General features: G+C 45.6%; 1 protein-coding gene across 6 annotated transcripts in view; it reads right to left on the bottom strand.

Moving 5' to 3' along the window:
• Positions 1–22,049, bottom strand: part of NFASC (neurofascin) — a 197,675-nt gene that overhangs the window by 8,547 nt on the left and 167,079 nt on the right. For all 6 annotated transcript variants that reach the window (XM_060277089.1, XM_035122043.2, XM_035122048.2 and 3 more), the window contains 2 exons: positions 16,999–17,130; positions 13,735–13,804 (listed from right to left, as the gene is read on the bottom strand). In XM_060277089.1, the coding sequence (XP_060133072.1) occupies positions 13,735–13,804; positions 16,999–17,130 (202 nt within the window). The remainder of the gene's footprint in view (positions 1–13,734; positions 13,805–16,998; positions 17,131–22,049) is intronic.

The following is a 22,049-nucleotide window of genomic DNA, read 5'->3' as shown; positions in this document are numbered from 1 at the left end:
CAACTGGTTTTTGTGAGGCTGCTGTTAAGTAAATAATATTTACGTCTGGTTTCTTTCTGCATTTCATTTCCTCCTGATCTCACTGTTTATATTCCATATTATATTATACTCCATGTGTATCTTAGATTAAGACTTTGTGCATCTGATGAAGTGGGCTGTATTCCATGAAACTTACACTGTAATAAATATGTTAATGTTTAAGGTACCACAAATCTCTTCAAAGAGACTCTAGGTCTGGCATCCCCAAACTCTGGTCCTCCAGATGTTTTGGCCTACAACTCCCATGATCCCTAGCTAACAGGACCAGTGGTCGGGGAAGATGGGAATTGTAGTCCAAAACATCTGGAGGGCCGAAGTTTGGGGATGCCTGCTGTAGGTGTTGGCAATAGTTGTGTTGAGGATCAGCTAATTAGAAGGCAGTTGAGTGGCTCTAATTCAATCCAAATTGGATGTAATATATTTAAGTGTCATTTTGGCTATTTTTAATTTACTCTTAACTATGCAACTTTTGAAAATGACACTTTTAAAATGGCACTTCTACACTTAGCAGGGGAGTTCCATGCTCTTTTTGTAAGAGGAATTTCTGACCTGTAAATATGCATATTTTATTACATTACAGAAAGTCCCACAAACAGACTGCTTTTACAGTCTTGTTGTTAGCCCCAAGATGTTGCGGACTCAAGAACCACCTTCTGCAGAATTCATGAGGCTGGCTTAACAATACTGGAGCTTTTAAAAAAAAGGCTCAGGTAACTTCATAGAGAAAACGGTCCTATCACTGGTTGCTAGCTATAATGAATCTTCTATGTTTAAAGGCAGAACCTCTCTACCCAATGCAGAAAAAGAATCAGGGGACATTTATCTCCATTATGACCTGCTTGCATGCTTGCCAGGGCAGGGAGGCATGTGGCTAGTCAGTGTTAAACAAAATATTGCGGAGGAGCCATTGGGACATTCTAAAAGGGATGTTTGTATACCCACATGTGGAAGGATTAATGTATTGGGCTCTGCCAAGAACAAAAGATTAAACTGCCAGGAACAGGAGACTCTGCAGATCAATGGGGGACTGTTTTTAGGGATCTGGCATCTTCATCACCTGCCAACCTGAGTCCATCTGTACCTCCTTCTGCCCCTTCCCCTTGGAGGGAAGAGTCTGGACTCTGGACCATGTCCATCAAGTGCCATAGAAGAGACAGCTATGTATATCCCCATACATGCCTGTTGTAACTGTACCATCATGTGCATTGCAACTGTATATTGTTTTGGGAGCCAATCTTGACTTAAAAGAAGGGTGCATAATAAATAAATGAATATCCAATTCCTTGTCATATCTATGAGGCTCAACTTTTCATCCTAACACAGAAAAAGATCATTTAAGGTTTTGTGTTGTAGTTTTGTTTTGCCATAATAATTATCTGGTTTTGCCATAATAATTATCTGGTTAGATAAAACATGTAGCCCACTGTGAGGGACAGGGGATATCGCGAAGTCCCTCCCCTCCTGAGTTCAAGCCCGTCCCCGAGCAAAGGGGAAAGCAGGGAGAGTTCCGATTCCAGTGGGGAAGCAGGAAGTCGTGTCCGAGGCTCAGGCAGGGTAGAGGAGCCAGGGTCCCAGGTGGGACAGGAAGGGGCAAGTAAGGGGGGAAGACCCATCCCCCCAACTCCAGAATTACGCAGGAAGAGGAGGGGCAAGAGGATGGGTCTGCCAAAGCTTTTGTGTTGGAGAAAGACGCGCCAAAAGCCATTAGGAGGTTCTGAAACCGACTGACAACATCGCTCCGTGTAAATAGCAATGACTTGAGCACTGTAAATACGCAGCACCAATAAAAGAATAAAATGCAGAGCTGCGTAGCGTCGTTACTCTGAAGTAGTCCACTCCGGCCACTGTGACAGCAACCTCCTAATCATTTTTGGGCTACTTCGGAGTTGCCGGGATGAGCGTGTCCGAGGCGGAGAAGTGGCGGCAGGTCGCTGAGCAAGCCCAGCTAGAACTGCAACAGCTGTCGCTGCAGGCGCAGGGAGAATTGAAGGCAGCTAAAGAGGAGACTAAGAAGGTCCAGGACGACCGGCTACAACTTGCGGAACAGGTGAGAGAGCTCCAGGAAAAAGAGCAGCATTTAAGGGCGGTGGCGGTAGACCTCCAAAACAAGCTGGATGCAGAGAAAAACAAGGCGGGAGGGGCTCCCCAAGTCCAAGTGCTGCCAGGAAGGAGAGCAGGGACCCTTGTAAGCAAGTTCAATGGAGACCCGAAGGAGTTTCAGGGCTTTGAGACTGAGATCGTGTATGCTCTTGAGCTGCACCAGAATGAGTTCCCCGATGATGAGCACAGAGTAGCGTTTATTGTGGAACATCTCACCGGAGCAGCCAGGGAGTGGCTAAGACCATTAATCGCAACCAAGAATCCTTGCATGAAAAACGTCCAACAATTTCTAGAAGGTTTGAGGACGATGTATTCGTCCGATAGTCATTTGGACCAGACTAAGGAGGAACTGCATAATTTACGCCAAGGAAATATGACAGTTCGCGCATATTGGGCGAAATTCACCATGCTGGTGCACAGACTGGGGTGGGTTTTGGATTCGCCTCCCATGCAAGCTGCGTTTTACTTGGGTTTGAGCGAGGAGGTGAAGGATGAACTCTCGAGAGGTCCAAAGCCCAGTACTATGGATCAGCTGAGCAAAGCAGCTCTGGCGGTGGGGGTGAGGCAGGAATCCCGGTGGAACGACAAGCAAGCGACGCGCGCAAAGCGGGCTTGGTTCCCACGGTCGCAGGAGAAGCCACTCCCTCAACAACCCTTTCAAGCCACGCCTGGAGCCAGCCAGGACCAGGAGCCCATGCAGATTGATAGCGCGCGCGCGCGGGCTTTTCAAACCCCAGCGGCGCCAAGACGCAAGGAGGGAAGGGGCGGGAATTGCTTTCTCTGCAACTCACCCCAGCATCTCGTCAGAGACTGCCCACATCGCAGGGAGTGGCAAGGAAAGGCGGGAACGGTGGTGCCCTCCCCCACTGACGCAGCACCACAGCAGGGAAACGGGAAAGCCTGGCTGCAGGAGACAAGGGGCAGCAGCCAGGCACAGTCAGCAGACAACAGCCCCAGCCCGCCCACCCGCACAGAGAGGTGCAGAGCCAGCCCACCCCTCCCAGAGCAGGAGTGGTTCTAGAAGTGACGCTAACGCTACCAAATGGCTATCCCCTGACGGTCCTCGCCTTAATTGACAGTGGGGCGTCCGCCAACTTCTTCTCGAGAAGCTTTGCAGAAGAGCACCAAATCCAGCTTTTGCAGTTGGATTTTCCTCTGCACGTGGCAACCATTGACGGCAGGGAGCTGCTGGGAGGGGCCATCACACATCAAACCCCCCCCATGAGAATGACGGTGGGAAGGCACTCAGAGACACTGGCGTTCAACGTCACCACCATCTCAGACCCCCCCATCGTCTTGGGCATGAGCTGGCTGGCGCGCCACGACCCCTCCATCAGTTGGCACCAGAGGTGCATCACGTTTGGTTCGGACTTTTGTCTGGAACATTGCATGCAGCACCAACCAGGGGAGGGGCCTCCGATAGCCACGGTGGCCACCATGCATATCAAAGGGGGTGAGGCAATACCCAAGCAGTACTGGGACCTGCAGGAGGTCTTCAGCGAAGCGGAGTCCGACCACCTACCCCCGCACAGGCCTTTTGACTGCCAGATTAACCTGGTGCCAGGGGCGACGATACCCCCAGCCAAGCTGTACGCCATGTCAGACCAGGAGCTGGAGGATCTGCGCGCTTTCATCGACAAGAACCTCAAGCGGGGGTTCATAAGGGAAAGCAAGGCAGCAGGGGGCAGCCCGGTCTTCTGGGTGGACAAGAAAGACACGCAACAGCGCCGTCTTGTGGTGGACTTTAGACGGCTGAATTCGGTGACAGAGCCAGTGGCTTTCCCCATGCCCAGAGTGGATGATCTCCTGACAGCGGCACGCAGGGGCAAGATTTTCACCAAGCTGGACCTAAGGGGGGCGTACAACTTGATCAGGATCCGGGAAGGAGATGAATGGAAAACCACGATGTTCACGCCTCTGGGCTCTTTTGAATATCTGGTGATGCCCTTCGGTTTGCAAGGGGGCTCAGCATGCTTCCAGGCCTTCATGCACCACGTCCTGGGGTCCCTCCTCTTCAGGAAATGCTTGGTCTTCCTAGATGACATCCTTATCTACTCGAATGACCCAGTGCAGCACGTGAAAGATGTCAGAGAGGTGTTGCAACGCCTGAAGGAGAACCGCCTGTATGTGAAGCTGGAGAAGTGCAAGTTTCACACCAAAGAGGTGGACTTCCTGGGCTACAAGCTGTCAGACAAGGGGCTGGCGATGGACAAGGACAAGGTGCAGGCCATCCTGGACTGGCACAGCCCCAGGACGCGCAAAGATGCCCAACGCCTACTAGGCTTCGCTAACTTCTACAGGAAGTTCATCAAGAACTTCTCTCGCGTTACGGCTCCCATCACGGACTGCCTGAGAGGCAAGCAGAAGTTCAAGTGGACACCAGAGGCGCAAGCAGCGTTCGAAAGCCTCAAGAGAGTGTTCGCCTCAGACCAAAACCTGTTCCATGTGGTGCAGGACGCGCCCCTACGCATTGAGACAGATGCTTCTGAAAAAGCTGTGGGCGCAATTTTGTTGCAACTGGACGCCAACAGGGAGTGGAGACCCTGTGCCTTCTTCTCCAGGAAGCTGACACAGCCTGAACGCAACTACACAGTGTTTGATAGGGAACTTCTTGCGATCTACGCTGCGTTCCAGCACTGGCGACACTTCCTGGTGGGCGCAAAGCACCCCATCCAGGTGTGCACAGACCACAAGAACCTGGAGTTCTGGAGAACTGCCAGGGTGCTCAACCAGCGGCAGATAAGGTGGGCAGAGTTCTTCTCGAACTTCAACTTCTCCATCCACTACATCCCGGGGGAGCAGAATGTCAGGGCGGATGCCCTCTCCCGCAAGCCAGAGTACATGGAGGAGGAGGCGCCACCAGCCCCAAGGCACATTTTCCCCCCGTCGGCATGGTCCTGCGGAGCAGCTGTGGTGAGCGAGGCAGAACTCACAGCACTGACGGCAGCGGATGACTTTGCCAACCGCATCTTCAGAGAACTGAGAGGGGGGAGGGAGCAAGCAAAAGACTTTGCAGAACGCAGAGGGCTGCTTTTCTACAAGGGTGCGCTGTACCTACCCACCACCCAGCTTCGACGTACGGTCCTCAAGCAGATGCACGACAACCCTACAGCGGGGCATTTTGGAAGGGACAAAACCGCTCACCTAGTCATGAGACACTTCTGGTGGCCAGGGGTGCGGGAAGATGTTCGAGACTATGTAAGGGGCTGTACCACCTGCCAGCGGGCGAAGGTGGTCAGAGCAGCGCCACCAGGGTTGCTGGAGCCCTTAGCCACACCACACAGGCCGTGGGAAGTGGTGTCCATGGACTTCATCACAGATCTGCCTTCGTCCAGGGGTAAGACTGCAGTGTTGGTGGTGGTGGACCTCATGTCCAAAATGTGTCACTTTATACCGTGTGCCAGGGCAGTCTCGGCAGAAGAGACAGCCAAACTGTTTGTTGATCACATTTTCAGACTGCATGGATTACCTTTAAGGGTTATTTCGGATCGTGGCCGCCAATTTGTTTCCAGGTTCTGGCGGCGGCTCATGAACCTCCTGCAGGTGGAGGTCAGCTTGTCGACGGCTAGACACCCGCAGACCAACGGACAAGCGGAGAGGGTCAACGCCATTCTGCAGCAGTACCTGAGATGCTACGTCAGCCAGCGGCAAACGGACTGGGTGGATCGCTTGCCACTAGCAGAATTTGCCTACAACAATGCAGTGCACGTCTCCACAGGGGTGTCGCCCTTTAAGGCCAATTACGGGCGCGACCTCAGATCTTTCCCAGAGAGGGAGAGGGAGGAGGAGGAGGAGGAGGGCCCCCAGGCTGAGGATTGGGCAGAGGAACTGGAGACGGTGCACCAGCAGCTCAGAGAACACTTGGAGAGGGCCAAGGAAGCGTACAAAAAGGGGGCAGATCGCCACAGGCGACAAGGGGAGGTCATCAGGGTGGGGGACAAGGTGTGGTTGTCCTCGGAGGGCCTTCCCACCAGAGGGAGGTGCAAGAAGCTGGCACCCAAATGGCTGGGCCCCTTCACGGTCACGCAACAGGTCAACCCGGTGGCATACAGGCTGGCACTGCCAGAGGACATGAGGGTGCATCCAGTGTTTCATAGATCGCTGCTGTCGCCGTACAGGGAAAGCAGCAGGCTCCGAGACAGCGAACAAACCCCCGAGGGAGGGGGGGAGAGGGAAAACAGGGAGCAACTCAATGAGGCCACGGCCATCCTGGATTCAAGGTGGGGGGTGGGGGGCCTGGAGTACCTCATGGCATGGGAGGATGCTCCACCGTCCCAGAATGAATGGGTTCCCGCCACTCAGATACAGGAGGAATTCTTGGTGGAAGAATTTCACGCCCTCTTTCCCCACAGACCCAAGCCCTGGCACATGGAAAGGGAGGGGGAGGAGGAGGAGGCACGGGAGAACAGCTCACCATGGCGCTGGGAAGCGGAGTTTGAGGAACCAGAGGATGAGGTATGGGTGTCGCCAAGATCCACCCAGTCAGAGGAAGGAGCAGATTGGCAAAACATTTTTACCCCCACCAGCTCAGACGCCACGGACTTTTTGGGATTCCCGTCCTCCCAGGCGGAAGGGGGGGGCTCGCAGGACTGGGGGGAGGTGTTCACACCAACGGGATCGGAGAGCACCGAGTTTTTAGGCTTCCAGTCGTCACCGACACATGGGGGGGGCCTGGGGAGGGGTGAAGGAGAGCTTGGGAGGGGGGTGGATGTGAGGGACAGGGGATATCGCGAAGTCCCTCCCCTCCTGAGTTCAAGCCCGTCCCCGAGCAAAGGGGAAAGCAGGGAGAGTTCCGATTCCAGTGGGGAAGCAGGAAGTCGTGTCCGAGGCTCAGGCAGGGTAGAGGAGCCAGGGTCCCAGGTGGGACAGGAAGGGGCAAGTAAGGGGGGAAGACCCATCCCCCCAACTCCAGAATTACGCAGGAAGAGGAGGGGCAAGAGGATGGGTCTGCCAAAGCTTTTGTGTTGGAGAAAGACGCGCCAAAAGCCATTAGGAGGTTCTGAAACCGACTGACAACATCGCTCCGTGTAAATAGCAATGACTTGAGCACTGTAAATACGCAGCACCAATAAAAGAATAAAATGCAGAGCTGCGTAGCGTCGTTACTCTGAAGTAGTCCACTCCGGCCACTGTGACACCCACCATTCTGCCAGACAGTGGCCACTACAAGGATAAATAACAGAAGAAGTGTGGTCATCATTCCTCCTGATCTTGTTCAAAACTTGCAAAACTGTCAAACAGAAGGTAGCCTGTGATAGCTCTCTGGGGGCTCAAAAACCTATTCCTTCTGCAGGTGTCTAGAATTATGAGAAGAGAACCTATTTGACTGTCTTGCATGGCTGGTGGCTTGTGCTCCCTTTGTTGGGTCACAATTGTAAACAGGCCTGCTAAAGATATTAATGGCCTCAATGAAGTTCGTGGTCTCCATTCACACCATTTGAACATCCCTTGCCATGGTGAGTCATATAGATCAGTTGGCCTTGGTTCTTTCAAACCAGCTGCCTGCTGGTTCTGGGGAGCTTTTACAAGCTCTACACCAGGCACCCCCAAACTGCGGCCCTCCAGATGTTTTGGCCTACGACTCCCATGATCCCTAGCTAACAGGACACTATTTATTGCTAAAAGTGAAATTCTACATTTCTTTTCCATCTGGAGGGACTTTGTGCTATTTTTGCACATCTAGCAGAAACATTAAAGCCCACATTTTGCAAGCATGGTTTCATCTGGTCACCATACGCAAAGGTGCACACTAATTTCACAACCAGTGCCTTTGAACGTAATTTTACTAGAGGGCAATATAAGGCAATATGAGGAGGCAAAAAAGAAGAATGGCAGACCCAGGGCTCTTCATCTAAAATCTTCATTTTTCAAACCAAGAGAGTATGCAGATAAAATGTATCCTGCATCATAATGTCCCCTTTGAGTTGTCCTCCCCCACCCCATTCCCAATATACCAAGCCAATGAAGTTTCTAAGATATTCCCGGCTGGTTTTGACCTTCTAAAGGCTACAGTCCAGAGAACTATACAGCTAATTCCGTGGGCCCAGCGGGGCTTTTGAGTTCCTTCCTCACTCGCCTCTCTTTAAAGAGCACTCCCTCACACAACAAGTCAAGTGACTTCGCAGAGGGCTGCTGCTGAAAGGCAAAATGTCAAAAACAAAAAACAAAAACTCTTGTGCCTTACCGGTATTTAACCTAGATCTCTGGATTGTAGGCCAAAGAAGACTGTTAACTTGGTGGCCTTGTTAGTACGTTAGGTATATACAACTTTTAACAGACAAACAACAGTTTACTTTTTTTGTTAAATGGAAATATTGCAGCTTATTTAAAGTATTAAGGGAAGCCTGACTCAGGCTGGTTCAGGAGCATCATGTTCAAGAGTTGCATATGTCAGAATGAATATTTTGTGTGTACAAGATTTCTAGGGAATCTTCACTCTGAACTGGTGCAAGGCCTCTGGTAGCTGCTGACTTTTTCTTCACCATGTTTCCATTGTTTTACTGCCCAGCATGTGAAATCAGGCATCACCTTGCTTTTCAAACCTCAGAGGCACATACTACAAGGAGCTTACCTGAGCACATGGGGGCTACTCAAAACCGCAGCCCAGAAGACCCCCTTTTCTTGTCAGTAATCTCCCTTTGAGTGCTGAACTAACCAATGGCTGTCATTGCCACAGCTGAATTAGTCACAGAAAAAGGGATGGAGCTGAGGACACGCTAATTCAATTGGTTGTGTGTCGGCTCCAAATACGCAGGCAGAATGCAACTCATTGGACACAGGTTGCCCGAAATTTCAAGGGAAGGAATAGTAAGTGAAACTTTAATGGCGTTAGATGAAGGTTGGTGGTGGAGAGGCAGGGAAAGATGGTAGAGAATAAGGTGTGTTTCAGTGATGGAACTGCTGAAAGAAAAAGCTGTGTGCCAGACTTGGGGGCAGTCCACAGTCCTACCTTTCAAGAGACCTTCATGGTCCATGTAGAAAGACAAGGTGAAAAGGAGAAAGAAAGAATGGGAATAAAACAGAGAGAGAAGCAGAAAGAGCCTGATCAGAGAGCAAAATGATGAAGTATGCATTTCAGGTGGCAGTGCTGGGGGAAAAAAATCCACCGACCCCACCCCCCCACCCCCCAAAGGAGCTAGCCACTTTATTGTTGTGCGTACAAAATGAATTAAAAATAAATAAATAAACCTGTTGTGCATACGCACCAAAATATGTATCTAATGGATTCCAAAAGCAAATAATTTGCAAATAAACCCTAAAAAAATGAGATGTGCCCTCAAATCTGAGCCAGGGAGGGAGGGAGGGAGCACTAGTAGGGCAGAAGATACAACCCCACATGGCTTCATTAAATGTGGTCCTGAAAGGCAGCTGAGCAGCCACTAGCTTGTGGTCTGTCATGCTGTTCCAATGATGTAATGTGCTACAAGCCCCTCTCAGAACAGGCTGCCTTCAGGAAAGAAAGGGAGCATGGTATTCGCTTGACCTTGGTGGAAATCAGACAGCTCTGCATAAAAAGGGAGGGGGTGCTTCTAAGTTACATTTCCACTGAGCGGAGATTGTACTGGATGAGCAGATGGCAAGTGTCTATTGGGAGGCAGGTATATATTGTGGTTTCAAAATGAGTGGACTGGAGGGGAATGAGTGAAACAGGAAAGAAACGCATTATGAAATGCATCTGCTCCTTTCTTGGTGGCTGTACTCAATGACCTCTGGGGTCCTGGAAGAATACGGAATTGATTAAGGCTCTATCAAGATAGGAATTCTGACTGTCATGTAGTAGATACTGCCGATGTCAGAAAACTGGCCTAATATAGACCCACTTCCAAGTGCCATGAAATTGCTATCTGGGCTCACGTGAACCCACTTGCCTGTAGTCTGACCTGTATGGAAGTGCTCCTAGTTTTTAACAGGCATTTGCCAATTCCTTGTACTCGCTACTGCTATATTTTACACAGGGACCTTTAGTTTGGGATGCGTTGAAATCACCCTGCAACTGCAAATGCTTGACTGAGTAGAAAGCCCAGTAATGTTTCCTGAAAATATATGGGGAACAGGAAGGAGCAGCTTGGACAGGACCAGAGGCTCTGAAGTTTTAAAATTCTAGTTCTGATTTGCTTCTCTATCTCTCTCAACCAAATCAGTTGGCATAGTAAGGCATGGTTACTGGAACAGAATGCTATTTAAGGACATGGGCTTCCAAACTTCTTAGCTTACAAGTAGACCATTATTCTGGTGGCAAAGTAGAAAGAAGTGACAGTATCTCTTTAATTACAGGCTGCAGTGATTGGAATGCAGTGTGCACAGGGCACTAAGGATGTGAAGGGTATGATGAAAGCATATTAGACATGCATCTATGAAGGTAGGAAGAGAACCAATAAAGAAAGCATGTCAGCACATATCCTTCCACCTTTCAAGCACTAATAGTAACTTTTCCCCTGGACTGCTCAATTCCTTGTGAATTTTAAGCAGCTAACGACTTAAGTCAGCTACCTTTGCTTCTGACTCCTTATGGGATGTGTCATTTTTCTAACACCCTGCATTAACACTCTGGTTAATTGTAAAAAGAAGGAGGGGAATGGTGATTTTTATCTACAGGAGGGGAAAAAACCAGTTGTTAAAGCACTGTGCCTTCAAAGTGCCCAGCTTGCACATCATGAGTAATCATAGTTAATGGTTTACTGTGAATGCAAATATCACTCCTCTCCTCTAGTCTAGGGGTGGGAAATTGGATCCAGACTGCAGGCCAGCTCTTTATCTTCCCCACTTCCCATGGGCAAGGTTTAACAGGTAGATGAGGTGTGTGCTGCATAGAAGCCTCTACCATCAGCTGATGGGGCTTCCAAGTACCATGCAAGCACTGATGATCAGCTGATTGTAAGGGCTTCAAAGTGTCACACACAGCTCTCTACAAGCATCACAAATGTTGGGGCTTATTATGAGCCTCACTAGGCACTATGCACAGGGTTTTTCAGGTCCTGCTGACTGGGAGTGTCGACAAAGCTGTTTCTGGCCCAGCGATTCCTTTACCTGCTCCACACCTGGTGCCACTTATGACTTCTGGTGGAGGGCAGCTAGGCATGGCTTGGTCAAAAGAAAACGAGGTTTCCCACAGCTGCTCTAGACAGTGGGAGCAACAAGCCACGATCTCTGTCTCAGCATTATGCCTGACTGGGAACTGTAGTTTGCTATGCTGAAACAAAACATGGTTGTTAAGACAAATTTTGGCTTAACACCCTGGTTTGTTTGGAAACAAACCACAATCGCTACTTCAGACATAACCTTAACCCAGGTATTAAGGTTTGTTATGCCTGCTGCCTACAAGGGATGAGCGAAACGGAACCCTTCTGTGCATTTGATGGTTTAATGGATTGCTGTGATATGGAAATTCTGCCAATGTGTGCGCATGAGGAGCTTAATAACAAAGCCATGGCATGTAACACACTGACTGCTTCTGCAAAATGAGCATTCAGTTATAAAATCAAAGTTTTTGATGGGTTACATCATTCATTCACACCATGCTGTTTTGTCCTGTTGCCTTATTATTACAGTATCTGTCTCTTTATTTTCAATTTGTTTACATGTTGTGCGTTAGGAAATTTTCTTTCAGATTTATGCAGAATTCTAGACTAAACTTTTATTCTCACAATGGTTTTCTTGGTCAAGAACTGGTGATTCTCAAATTCTCCTGATATGCTTCATCTACACGCTTTCATTTATTCAATAGAGTAAGTAATGCCTGATAGGATAGTCAATTAACCAGTGTTAATCATAGTTTTTATTCTGGGTTCATTAGCTTGGAGAGTTCATAATCATCAGTATGGTTTGGAATAATAAACTCACTAAGAGAACTTTAGAATAGAGGGCATGGGTTGGAAACCAACCCACTACTTACAAGAACAAGACAGTGCTTAAAGTTTCATGGGGTGACAAATTGGAGTGTAAACCATATCGTCTAAATGTCTAGTGATGTTTGCAAATGCTCAACCTTCAAATAACCCCTCCATTTTAGATTTGCTTATATGGTTTTATGCTGCAAGATGTATGCATCTTTCAATGTTCTGCAGGGAACCGTTCAAGCAGCTTGCTATTCATGACACCAGTTCTTGCTCTTCATCATTTCAAATCAAGCCCTTTTGTATTTCTTTCAAATAATTCTGGAAACTCTGGAGGATTTCGTGGGAGTTCAGTTCAAAATTAACTATATCTGAGCAGAGGGTCTTACCATTAGGCGGGGTGAACCAACCACCTCAGGCAGTAAATTTGGGGTGTCATGAAAGGGCAACAAAGTGTTCATTATTTAGTTTGTTATTATTGTATCCTTACTGCCAGGAAGCAGGGAGAATTGATTGTGGGGTTTTCAGGTGCTAAAATAACTTGGGTGGCCTCACGAACTATACACCTTGACTTCTTGGTGGTGGTACAACATTTTCTGTTCTGCCTCAGGCAGCAAAAGGTGTTGGGCTGGCTGAATCTGAGTAAATCATCCTGTTTGCTTAAAAGCACGAAGCAAGCACAGATGTACAAAGAGCACGTGTGCTCTAAGTCACATGGATTAACAAAATGCTACAGGGCTGGCTGAATCTGAGTAAATCATCCTGTTTGCTTAAAAGCACGAAGCAAGCACAGATGTACAAAGAGCACGTGTGCTCTAAGTCACATGGATTAACAAAATGCTAACAGTGTTACCTGTTTCAGTGCCTTGGAAGCAAGGGGGAAACAAATGTAAAACTTGAACGCAGGACCCATCTGTGAACAGCCAAAGAAAACACCTTGCTTTGGGAAGCTGAGATAAAAAATGGCCGATGTCCATAAAAGGTTGCCTTTGAGTTTCATAGAGGGGTGATTGTAGTGGCACATGGCCCCCACTACAACAGTCAAGAGAGGTGGATTTGCTAGGCTGTACAGAGACTATCAAAAAAATGAGATTGTCTGAGATCCTATAGAAAAGGATGGAATATGGAGCCCATCACAGGCTTTTTGGAGAAAATGTGTTTATTTTTCTCTACAGTCTGAGCAAGGTTGCGTTAACCTGTTTCTGGGCAGGGTTAGTTGCTGAAAAACCCTGAAATGCCTCTCTGAGTAATCTGGTGTGTGAGAGAGACCAAACAAATTGCTTCCATCTCTCCCATAGCATCTAGCTTTCTATCTGCCGTGGTGATGCTAATGAACATTCTGTTATCTTTCCAATCCATCATGTAGTGCAGATTTCCTGGGACTGTACCATTTCAGACTACATCTGAATGCCCCTGTCCCCACTATCTGCACATACAATACTAGCACAAACATAGGCTAGGACTCTGTTCCTCATGTGCTAAGTTTCCAGAGAAATTTTGATGTGAGGAGAGAAAAAAAATCTCCTATCTGCAGCCTGAAATGGTACAGATATAGGAATAGTGTATCATGTGGAGATCAACACCTTTTTCTTTTGCAGAGATCTTTGAGACATAATGGGAGAACCAAGGGTGGTAGAAAATGCACATTTATGGGAATGTGATACCTTGATGACTATTGAACTGACAAAGTTGCTCTTTCGAATAGGTGGGGTAGAGGGCAAAAAAACAAATGCCTATCACACATGCCAAGCAGGAAACATACCTGTAATCAAATGACCCATTATCTACCTTCTGGTCATCAGGGTCCAGGGGTACATCTTTATTTTCTCGCACTGTGAATACAATATGCAAATAATAATAAGAAGCACACATCTTATTTTCATGTATTCATGGCTGCAATCCTAAACACACTTACGGGACTTGCTTCTGAGTTGAGTGGGGACGGGTGAGCAATCCACCAAACTCTGATTCCAAAGCAGACTCTCACATTTTGATCTGGGCAAATCATTAGGAAGAACTTCCTGACAGTAAGAGCTGTTCGGCAGTGGAATTTGCTACCAAGGAGTGCGGTGGAGTCTCCTTCTTTGGAGGTCTTTAAGCAGAGGCTTGACAGGCATATGTCAAGAATGCTTTGATGGTGTTTCCTGCTCGGCAGGGGGTTGGACTGGATGGCCCTTGTGGTCTCTTCCAACTCTACGATTCTATGATTCTATGATTTCAGAATGAGGGCTGTGGGCCTACCTCTGTTCTCCTGAAAGTGTGTCCTGATCTTTAAACTTGTAGAAATGGTTAATCCAGCCACCCTTGGCCTGGAGCAGCTAGTGCTTTGAATGCAATAGAATGCAAGTCCCTCTGGGAGCAATGGGATTTGATGAGGCTCCATCATTCTCACGAAGAAATGTATGGAAAAAACACACTGCTGCCCCCAGAATCCACATGGACCCTTCACCTCTCTCAAACATTTTTGTGCTGTTTGTGCATGGATGTTTAATGTTTTTCTTTTTAAAACTCTACACTGAAATGGGATGGGGGGGACTTAAGTCTCATCCCCATGCAGAATTGGATCAGATGTTAAGGTGTCCATGCATTCCTAGGGCTGAGGACACCTGTTTAGGATTGTGCTGCTAGTCTACCAGCATTTGCCATTTTGTAGGTGGTCAGGAATTTAGGCTGAAAATGGATGAGAAGGATCTGAAGAAATAACTGACATTGAGGTGGTTTTGCTGTTGGCAAATGTATGTGCAAAGTCATTTTTGATTGCTTCCACGCTTTTAATCTCCAAAATATAATACACATAAATCCCAGGCTGAGCAAGATTCTGATTCAAGTTCTCTTTCAAATCTTGTCTCTTGCCATTGAAGTAATCATTATTATTTCCTGCATCACAAATGTTTGGCTCAAAACTGTCACGCTAGTTGCATGCTGAACAGAGCGCAACAAATAAATTGATGTTACTATATTGTGAGTAGTAAGGGAGGCATTTCCTGTGCATATGGCATTTAGAATTGTTGGGAAATTGTCCCATGAGCTTAGAGCAAGACAAAATACAAGCTGATGTGCCTTATTTTTTAGAACTGCTGCTCTAGTATTATTTGGATGCAGTCCTTAAAAAGCCGACATTTGCCGACTACTATCATGCAGTGTGATATCCGGTAAATAATAAAACAGAAGAAAGTAGTAGTAAAAGATTATGGCTTGGAAGTGTTTCCTAAGCCACAGCTATTGTAACGTACAAAGAATATTTCTAGGACTGACCATACTCGTCCTAACTGTATACCCTTGGGGTACTCTTAACTGCATTTTATAGAGATATTTAGCACTCTGCTATCTTACTTTGAAACAAGGATCTCTAGGCAAACCAAGCCAGGTATACTATTTTGCAACAAGTGTGCATGTGTGCATGCGCGCGTGCGTATACACACACACTGGTTTGCCCTTAATTGACTAGAATGCGGGATTGCTCCCTAAATACAGTGGCCAGATACACCAGACAACTTGTATTACAAACCAACATGGCAAGCTTTTCAGTGCCATATGAGAACCTTCCTATTTATGCCAAGGCAATTTGGATTGTGTGGATGGCTTTTGGAACTGTATTCTATTCTTGCTTTTAGCTTCTTGAGTTTTTGTTCTCTCCTCTTGCGTTTTGTTACACTTATTTGTTGGTTTTAAATTGTATTTATACGTTGTGTGAATGAATTCTATTCACACTTTCGTACAGCACCTTGGAATCTTTTTGATGAACAGTGGAATAAATTAAAACCAACCAGTTAACATCATCCCAAAATCACATAGACCCTTTCTACTGGTGAATGTATTCTTAAATTACGTACCACACTTCCTTTATGCTTGAAGAGACCCGTGAAAAAGTAAGTAATTTTTGAAAGGGACAGTGGGACAAGTGAAAGAAACACAAGTACATCTATCAGCTGAAAAATGTGAGTAAATTTCAAATACCTCTTCCAGCAAATTAAAAAAAAAAGGGGGGGGGGACATATCCTGTTATGTGATTGCCTCTCACCTCCAGATACAGCATAGTCAAAATCTGTATGGTACTTCTCTTCCCCCCTCACTATGGTTAGTGGGGGTCAGGAGTCAGTGCAATTGTGATATAGAAAACCGTGCAGGAAGAAAGGATTAAGAACTCCCTGTCCTAATGCAGCTCCCTAATAATAATAAAAAAACACCCTCTTGCATATATGCCCATAAAAAATATGGTTTTGGTCTTTCTTTTAAGGAAACTGGACATGGATGCCCCATGTCATGTCTCTTTTGGACCTTGGCATAATAAACAAACATCATCCCATGTATTTTAGGTAGGGCATTATTTCCTTTTGGACTAGGGAAACAGATAATTGTTTCTGTATAGCTTGCTTGTCATTCTTGTCACACACTGCAGCTTGATGTTAGAAGCCGCCTGCCACAATCCTTATGTGTACTTAAGGGTCTCTAGCACAAAACCTTCTTGCACACAAGACCTTATTAGATCCTGGGAGAGAACATAGTGGTCATCGCACAACCTGAGAGAGGTGTTTTACCCCATAGCCCTTCCTCCTCCTTTGAAAAAGAAAAGTATCAATGCATTCCCCCCTGGAGAAAGTCCCTTTGCAAATACAGATTGAGTAAAGACACTTATGGTACGCGAGGTCAAATCCCAACAAAAGTCATGGGGTGAGGCTTCACCTCCTACCTAGCTGGAAGTCCTCTTGCATTGCCTTTAATGAGATTAATTCTTTTCAGTGCCACGGCTGCTAAAAAACTGTAGGACTAAATCCTTCCAGTGGGAAGCCTATGATCAGTGCTATTTTTCTAGAAAAAGAGGTGCTGGAACTCACCATGAACATCTCCCTTGTTCTCTTATAATGGCAATGGCACCCACGTAAGAGGTGCCAGAACTGAGTTCCAATGAGTTCCGGCTGGAAAAAGCACTGGATGATTATTATGATCAGACCATCTATCTAGATTTGGGAATAAATACTTCAAACCCAACAACAAAGCTACACCAGTTGATAGCTGTTTCTCTTACCTGGATATTTCCCTCCTCTGCTTCTCTTAATGAAGCAAACTATCAGCAGAATCAGGACCAGGAGAGCGATGGCACACATCAGTCCAATAAACCAGCCCTGAGTTGCAATGTCCCCTTGGTTCTTGTTATAGGCTAGTAGGAGAAGTTGAAAGGAAAAAAAAGTTAAGAAGAAATAGAATTGATCCACATAGTGATGAAAAATGAAAATAGCAAGCAAAAGCTATTAGATGCTCCCTGCCCCACCCATTCCCAACCTTCACATTTGAGGACTTCCCAAATTGGCCTGGTTTGGATGCCACATGAAACCACAGTTAAAATGGAATAATGGTTAATGTAAAAGAGCAGTTCATGCTGCTCAAAAGTGCCTATTGTGACCGGAGAAGAAGCAAATCAAAGTGTGGTTTTGTATTATAGGTGAACCAGCAGTTGTGATTTGTTTCTCTCCAAACCAAGCATGGAAGCTAAGGTTTGTTCTTTGCTTAATAATAATAATAATAATAATAATAATAATAATAATAATAATACCCTGCCCATCTGGCTGGGTTTCCCTAGCCACTCTGGGCGGCTCCCAACAGAGGACTAAAAACAGAATAAAACTTCAAACACTAAAAACTTCCCTAAACAGGGCTGCCTTCAGATGCTTTCTAAAAGTCAGGTAGTTGTTTATTTCCTTGACATCTGATGGGAGGGCGTTACACAGGGTGGGCGCCACTACTGAGAAGGCCCTCTGCCTGGTTTTGCTCATGGGCTGCATTCACATTGCAGTTTATTCTGTTTCCCTAACTGTTTATTTCCACATTACATTTGAACTTTTACACCACATAAAAGCAACTTCCAGAAATATACTAGAATATAGTGCAAATTTAGTGTTTATTTTCATGTTATTTGCAAATGGATTTTTTTTATGGAAACAAGCAACATAGAAATGAGTGCTAAAGTTGTGCTATATTCTGATATATTTGTGGAAGTGGCTTTTATGTAACATGAAAACTCAAATATAATGCGGAAATGATCAGTTAGGGAAATACTGAGAAAATGGAATAAAGTGTCATGTGACTGCAGCCATGGTTTCTTTGGGGGAAACAAACCATAGCACTGGTTCACATAGAAGACAAAGGTAGCCTCTGGTTTGTTTCCTCCTTGACACACCAAAGGAAGGAGCAGAGGGAGGGCGTGCAATACAGACATGCGCCAGCACACTGCTCATTCACATAAAGCACCTGTTTAATTTTAACTATGGTTTAACATGTACAAACCAGGTCTCTCTGTGTGGGATTTTTTTGGATTTGAGACATCAGATTGGGCATTTTTATTTTCCAAATGCATCACAGCCCAAGTTCGAACAGTGACAATTCAGATCCAATGGTAGCAGTGAAGGCAAAGGATAACACAGGTGGGCACAGCAGACTTGGGCAGAGAAATAAATATATGGTATTGCCTAACAAAGGAGGGTTATATAAAATGGGGGGTGGGGGAGCAGAAGAAGCTGGGTAACAGATTTGATTCATGGTAATGGAAAATATTGTAGGTGGTACCTCAAAAGAGGATGCAAAGTTCTCCAAGGAGCAACCAAGGATTCATATTTATCTGGTACATAGCTAGAACAAACAAGTACAAAAGGCTTCCTAACACATTATTCAGTGTCCTGAAAACCACAGAGAACACGAGAGACTGAGGCCTGCCCAGGCTTGTTCCAGCTTGTGTACAATGCATATTAAGTAATGGTTTATAGCATGATGTGTTTTTGCAAAACACCCTCCCAGAACCTTGACTAGAAACCATGGGACAAATGGAAGAAATCGTGGGATGAGCCCTAAGTTATGCTCATTAATTTCAATGAGTTTACTCTGAGTAAGACTTAGTTGAATACCACTCGAAGCTTATGTGACTTACCAACTATGATGGTAGTATATTTCTTCTACCGGTAAATTATTTTGCGAAAAAGGAAAACATACACATCTAACTGACCTAATTATTATAATATTGCACAGAACCCGGTACTCTGTTGAATTTTAAGTAAGTGTTATTAGTGACATATGACAAGTGAAACAGAGTCAGTCTTAAATTAGCAGCAATTCAATGAAGTCAACTCCTAGCTTATATAGCACTTTATTTTTCTTGGGCCAAGTTTGAGTACCTAATGCAAAAACTTGTGCATTTCAAACTTCGCAAAAAAGCAGAGCTCATCAAGACTGTATGCACACTTCATTATAGGAATGATTCACTCAGAGAAACTGTGAAAGGGTTTAATGGTTGGATTCATGACTTTAAAATCAATGGTAATTTTTCCTCCTTGTGAATCAAACTGGAATTGCGCTATTAAACCATAACCTAATGGCTTTATCAGAACACCAGTAGGAAGTAACATGTATAAGCAGCTTTCAAGTTATTGACAATAAATTAAAAATATCCTGAATAGCACTAATGGAAGATTATCACAGCCACGCGGAGTTGAAGTTCTGCCAACAGTATAATGAAGATACACTCTATATTCGTAGCCAACAGACCTTTCTCAGACTCTCTCTGGGTTTTCTCACATTAAGTGCTCGATTCCACAATACTTACTTACAACAGAAGTTTGATCATAGGAGGACATGCAAATGTATTAAAGAAGACCTCTCTTTTAATTCCACCCAAATAAGTGAATATAAGTTATTTTTGTTCCCCAGCCCCCCTAAAATCAGAATCAGATTGTCTTCAAAGCTGGGAATGAATTATAAAAAATGTGCATTTGGCATCAGGATCTTTGGGGCAAAGGCCCAAACTCACATGATACTAGGGCCCATGAACATTTAGGCCCCAGAGCCATCTTTCTTACATATAATTAGGTAAAAGTGTTGTCATGCTGTGGTTTGCTTGGCCACAGATAGGGAGCACTGCAAAAAAAATTATGATGAGTGGCAGTGGATGGGAAGTCCAGGCAAGCCATAGAAGGGCAGGCAGAACTTACTGCAGCCTTGCACTGCCCCCCTCCACTGACTCTACTACTTTCCAGGTTGACTTACACACAATATTTTTACTTCCCTCCCAACCTTTTAGCCCATCATTGGAAGTGTAGACTCCTGCTTAAAGTTTCTGTGCCCTCCCCCCTCAACTGTCATGTTCCAAGGCTGAACCTTTGACCCTCTTGTGCAAAACTGCCAGAATATTCCCTAGTACGTACTTTTAACCTTCATGTGAGCTTTTGAGCCTCTAAAGCAGGCATCCCCAACATCCAGATGTTTTTGGCTACAACTCCCATGATCCCTAGCTTACAGGACCAGTGGTCAGGGATGATGGGAATTGTAGTCCAAAACATCTGGAGGGCCGAAGTCTGGGGATGCCTGCTCTAAAGCAAAAGCTATCATTGGACAAGTTTTAACAGGAAACCCAAACTCAAAATGTTTGAAAGGCCTATTCTCAGGGGCAACTACTGATTTCCTGTTACGTTCATATCATTTGAGGAATCTACCACTACATCATTATGATGTTTTTTTCAAAAGGTATGAGCAATTTTAATTGACTCAAAAGTGCCAGGTGCCCCATTGGCCTTTGTGCTTTGACATTCTCCCTGTTCACTACTGGCAGTTGATTTGCCATGCATCCCCTTTTCCTGTTAAAAGCACTACTGTGGGAGAAAAGTCCACTTTGAAGCTATTCTAATGGAAGGAGCAAGACACTAATTGCATGGACTTCAGAATTGCATTAGGCTAAATGAAACTACAGGCTTGACATAGAGGGAATAGAATTATACTGGAGGCTTTTGAAACAAATGGTGATTCAATTAACGATGCTAACATATAAAAGCTTTCAATAGAATAGAAGGAAGATAGGAAAGGCAAATATCAGATCGCGCGATATATAGAATGAAAGGGGGGGGGAGTACAATATACAAGTATACTTTTGATACAATAATGATTAAAAAAATCCTCCAATCCAACGTATTCACAGAACCATGTCCAAATCTAATGGGCAATGTCAAAATGATACAACGGCACACACCAAATGTAGTTGTTCTGTCCTCCTTAAACTTACATTTCATTTGCAAACAGCCCAATCCTGTTTTGCAAAGCCAAAGTGCTTTCACCAGATTTCTTACAGCCATTGGTATGAGGCAACAGTTTCTAAACTTGATACAGCCTTGCTTTGGCTATGTACTGGACGAAAAATGATCTTCCCATGCTTTTAGAGGGAAGTAAAAGAGGATGCCATAGGACAGAGCAGAGAACCTTTCTTTAGCTCAGTGGGCCAGATCCTTATCAGGGCCGGTCTCACGGGCCAAATTTGACAGGTGGGTGACACTATCTGCCAATTAAATGACATAAATATGATGTCACATGATTGACAGGTGGACACGGCCATGCACCTGTAAAAGTCCCCCAGGCAGCTTTGCAACTCTCCTTCTACTCCTCATTTAAACTCCTAATGCTGGATGTTAGGGTGAGCACGGGGAGCTTTGCAAAGGCTTTAAAGCAACCCCTGTGTTCCTCACCGAGTGTCCAAAAAATAGAAGACAGGCCTAAATGTACATTCCCAATATTGAATGTAACTTCATTGTACTCAAGGTGGTGACATGTGAATGTGACCTAGGCCAAAAAGTCCTTGGCAGATAACAGGAATCCACACCCACTTTGCAGTTGGCTACGGTTTTTATGGATTGGCCTTGCTGGCCTCTGCCAGCCTCCTTCTGGGCTCCACCTATAGAGAGACATCAGTGATGCATTGCATTTTGCATATAATAGCTTGTCAAGACAGCGCCACACACTTATGACATTTTACATCTATACTTACTGTACTTTTAACGGGGCAATGAAGGTTAATATTATTTTTCCATCCAGGTATATTTGTGTAACATTAAATATCACTCACTGCACGGTAAAGTTTTGTTCTAATTAACCAAAACTGAGCAAAAGAAATAATGTAGTAAAACTGCAGGTGTAGGGCTACTTGGTTGGTGCAATTTCTACTTAGAAATATAAGCTGCTGTCTCCAGAAGAGTGACTTTCAAAATAACCTAAAGAAAAAGGACAGCGCTTTCGTCTCACAGGTATTAATGATGGAACATGATAGTA

The sequence above is a fragment of the Zootoca vivipara genome, chromosome 7, assembly GCF_963506605.1.
Source record: "Zootoca vivipara chromosome 7, rZooViv1.1, whole genome shotgun sequence".
Classification (NCBI taxonomy): Eukaryota; Metazoa; Chordata; class Lepidosauria; order Squamata; family Lacertidae; genus Zootoca; species Zootoca vivipara.
This window is presented reverse-complemented; position numbering and strand designations above follow the sequence as displayed.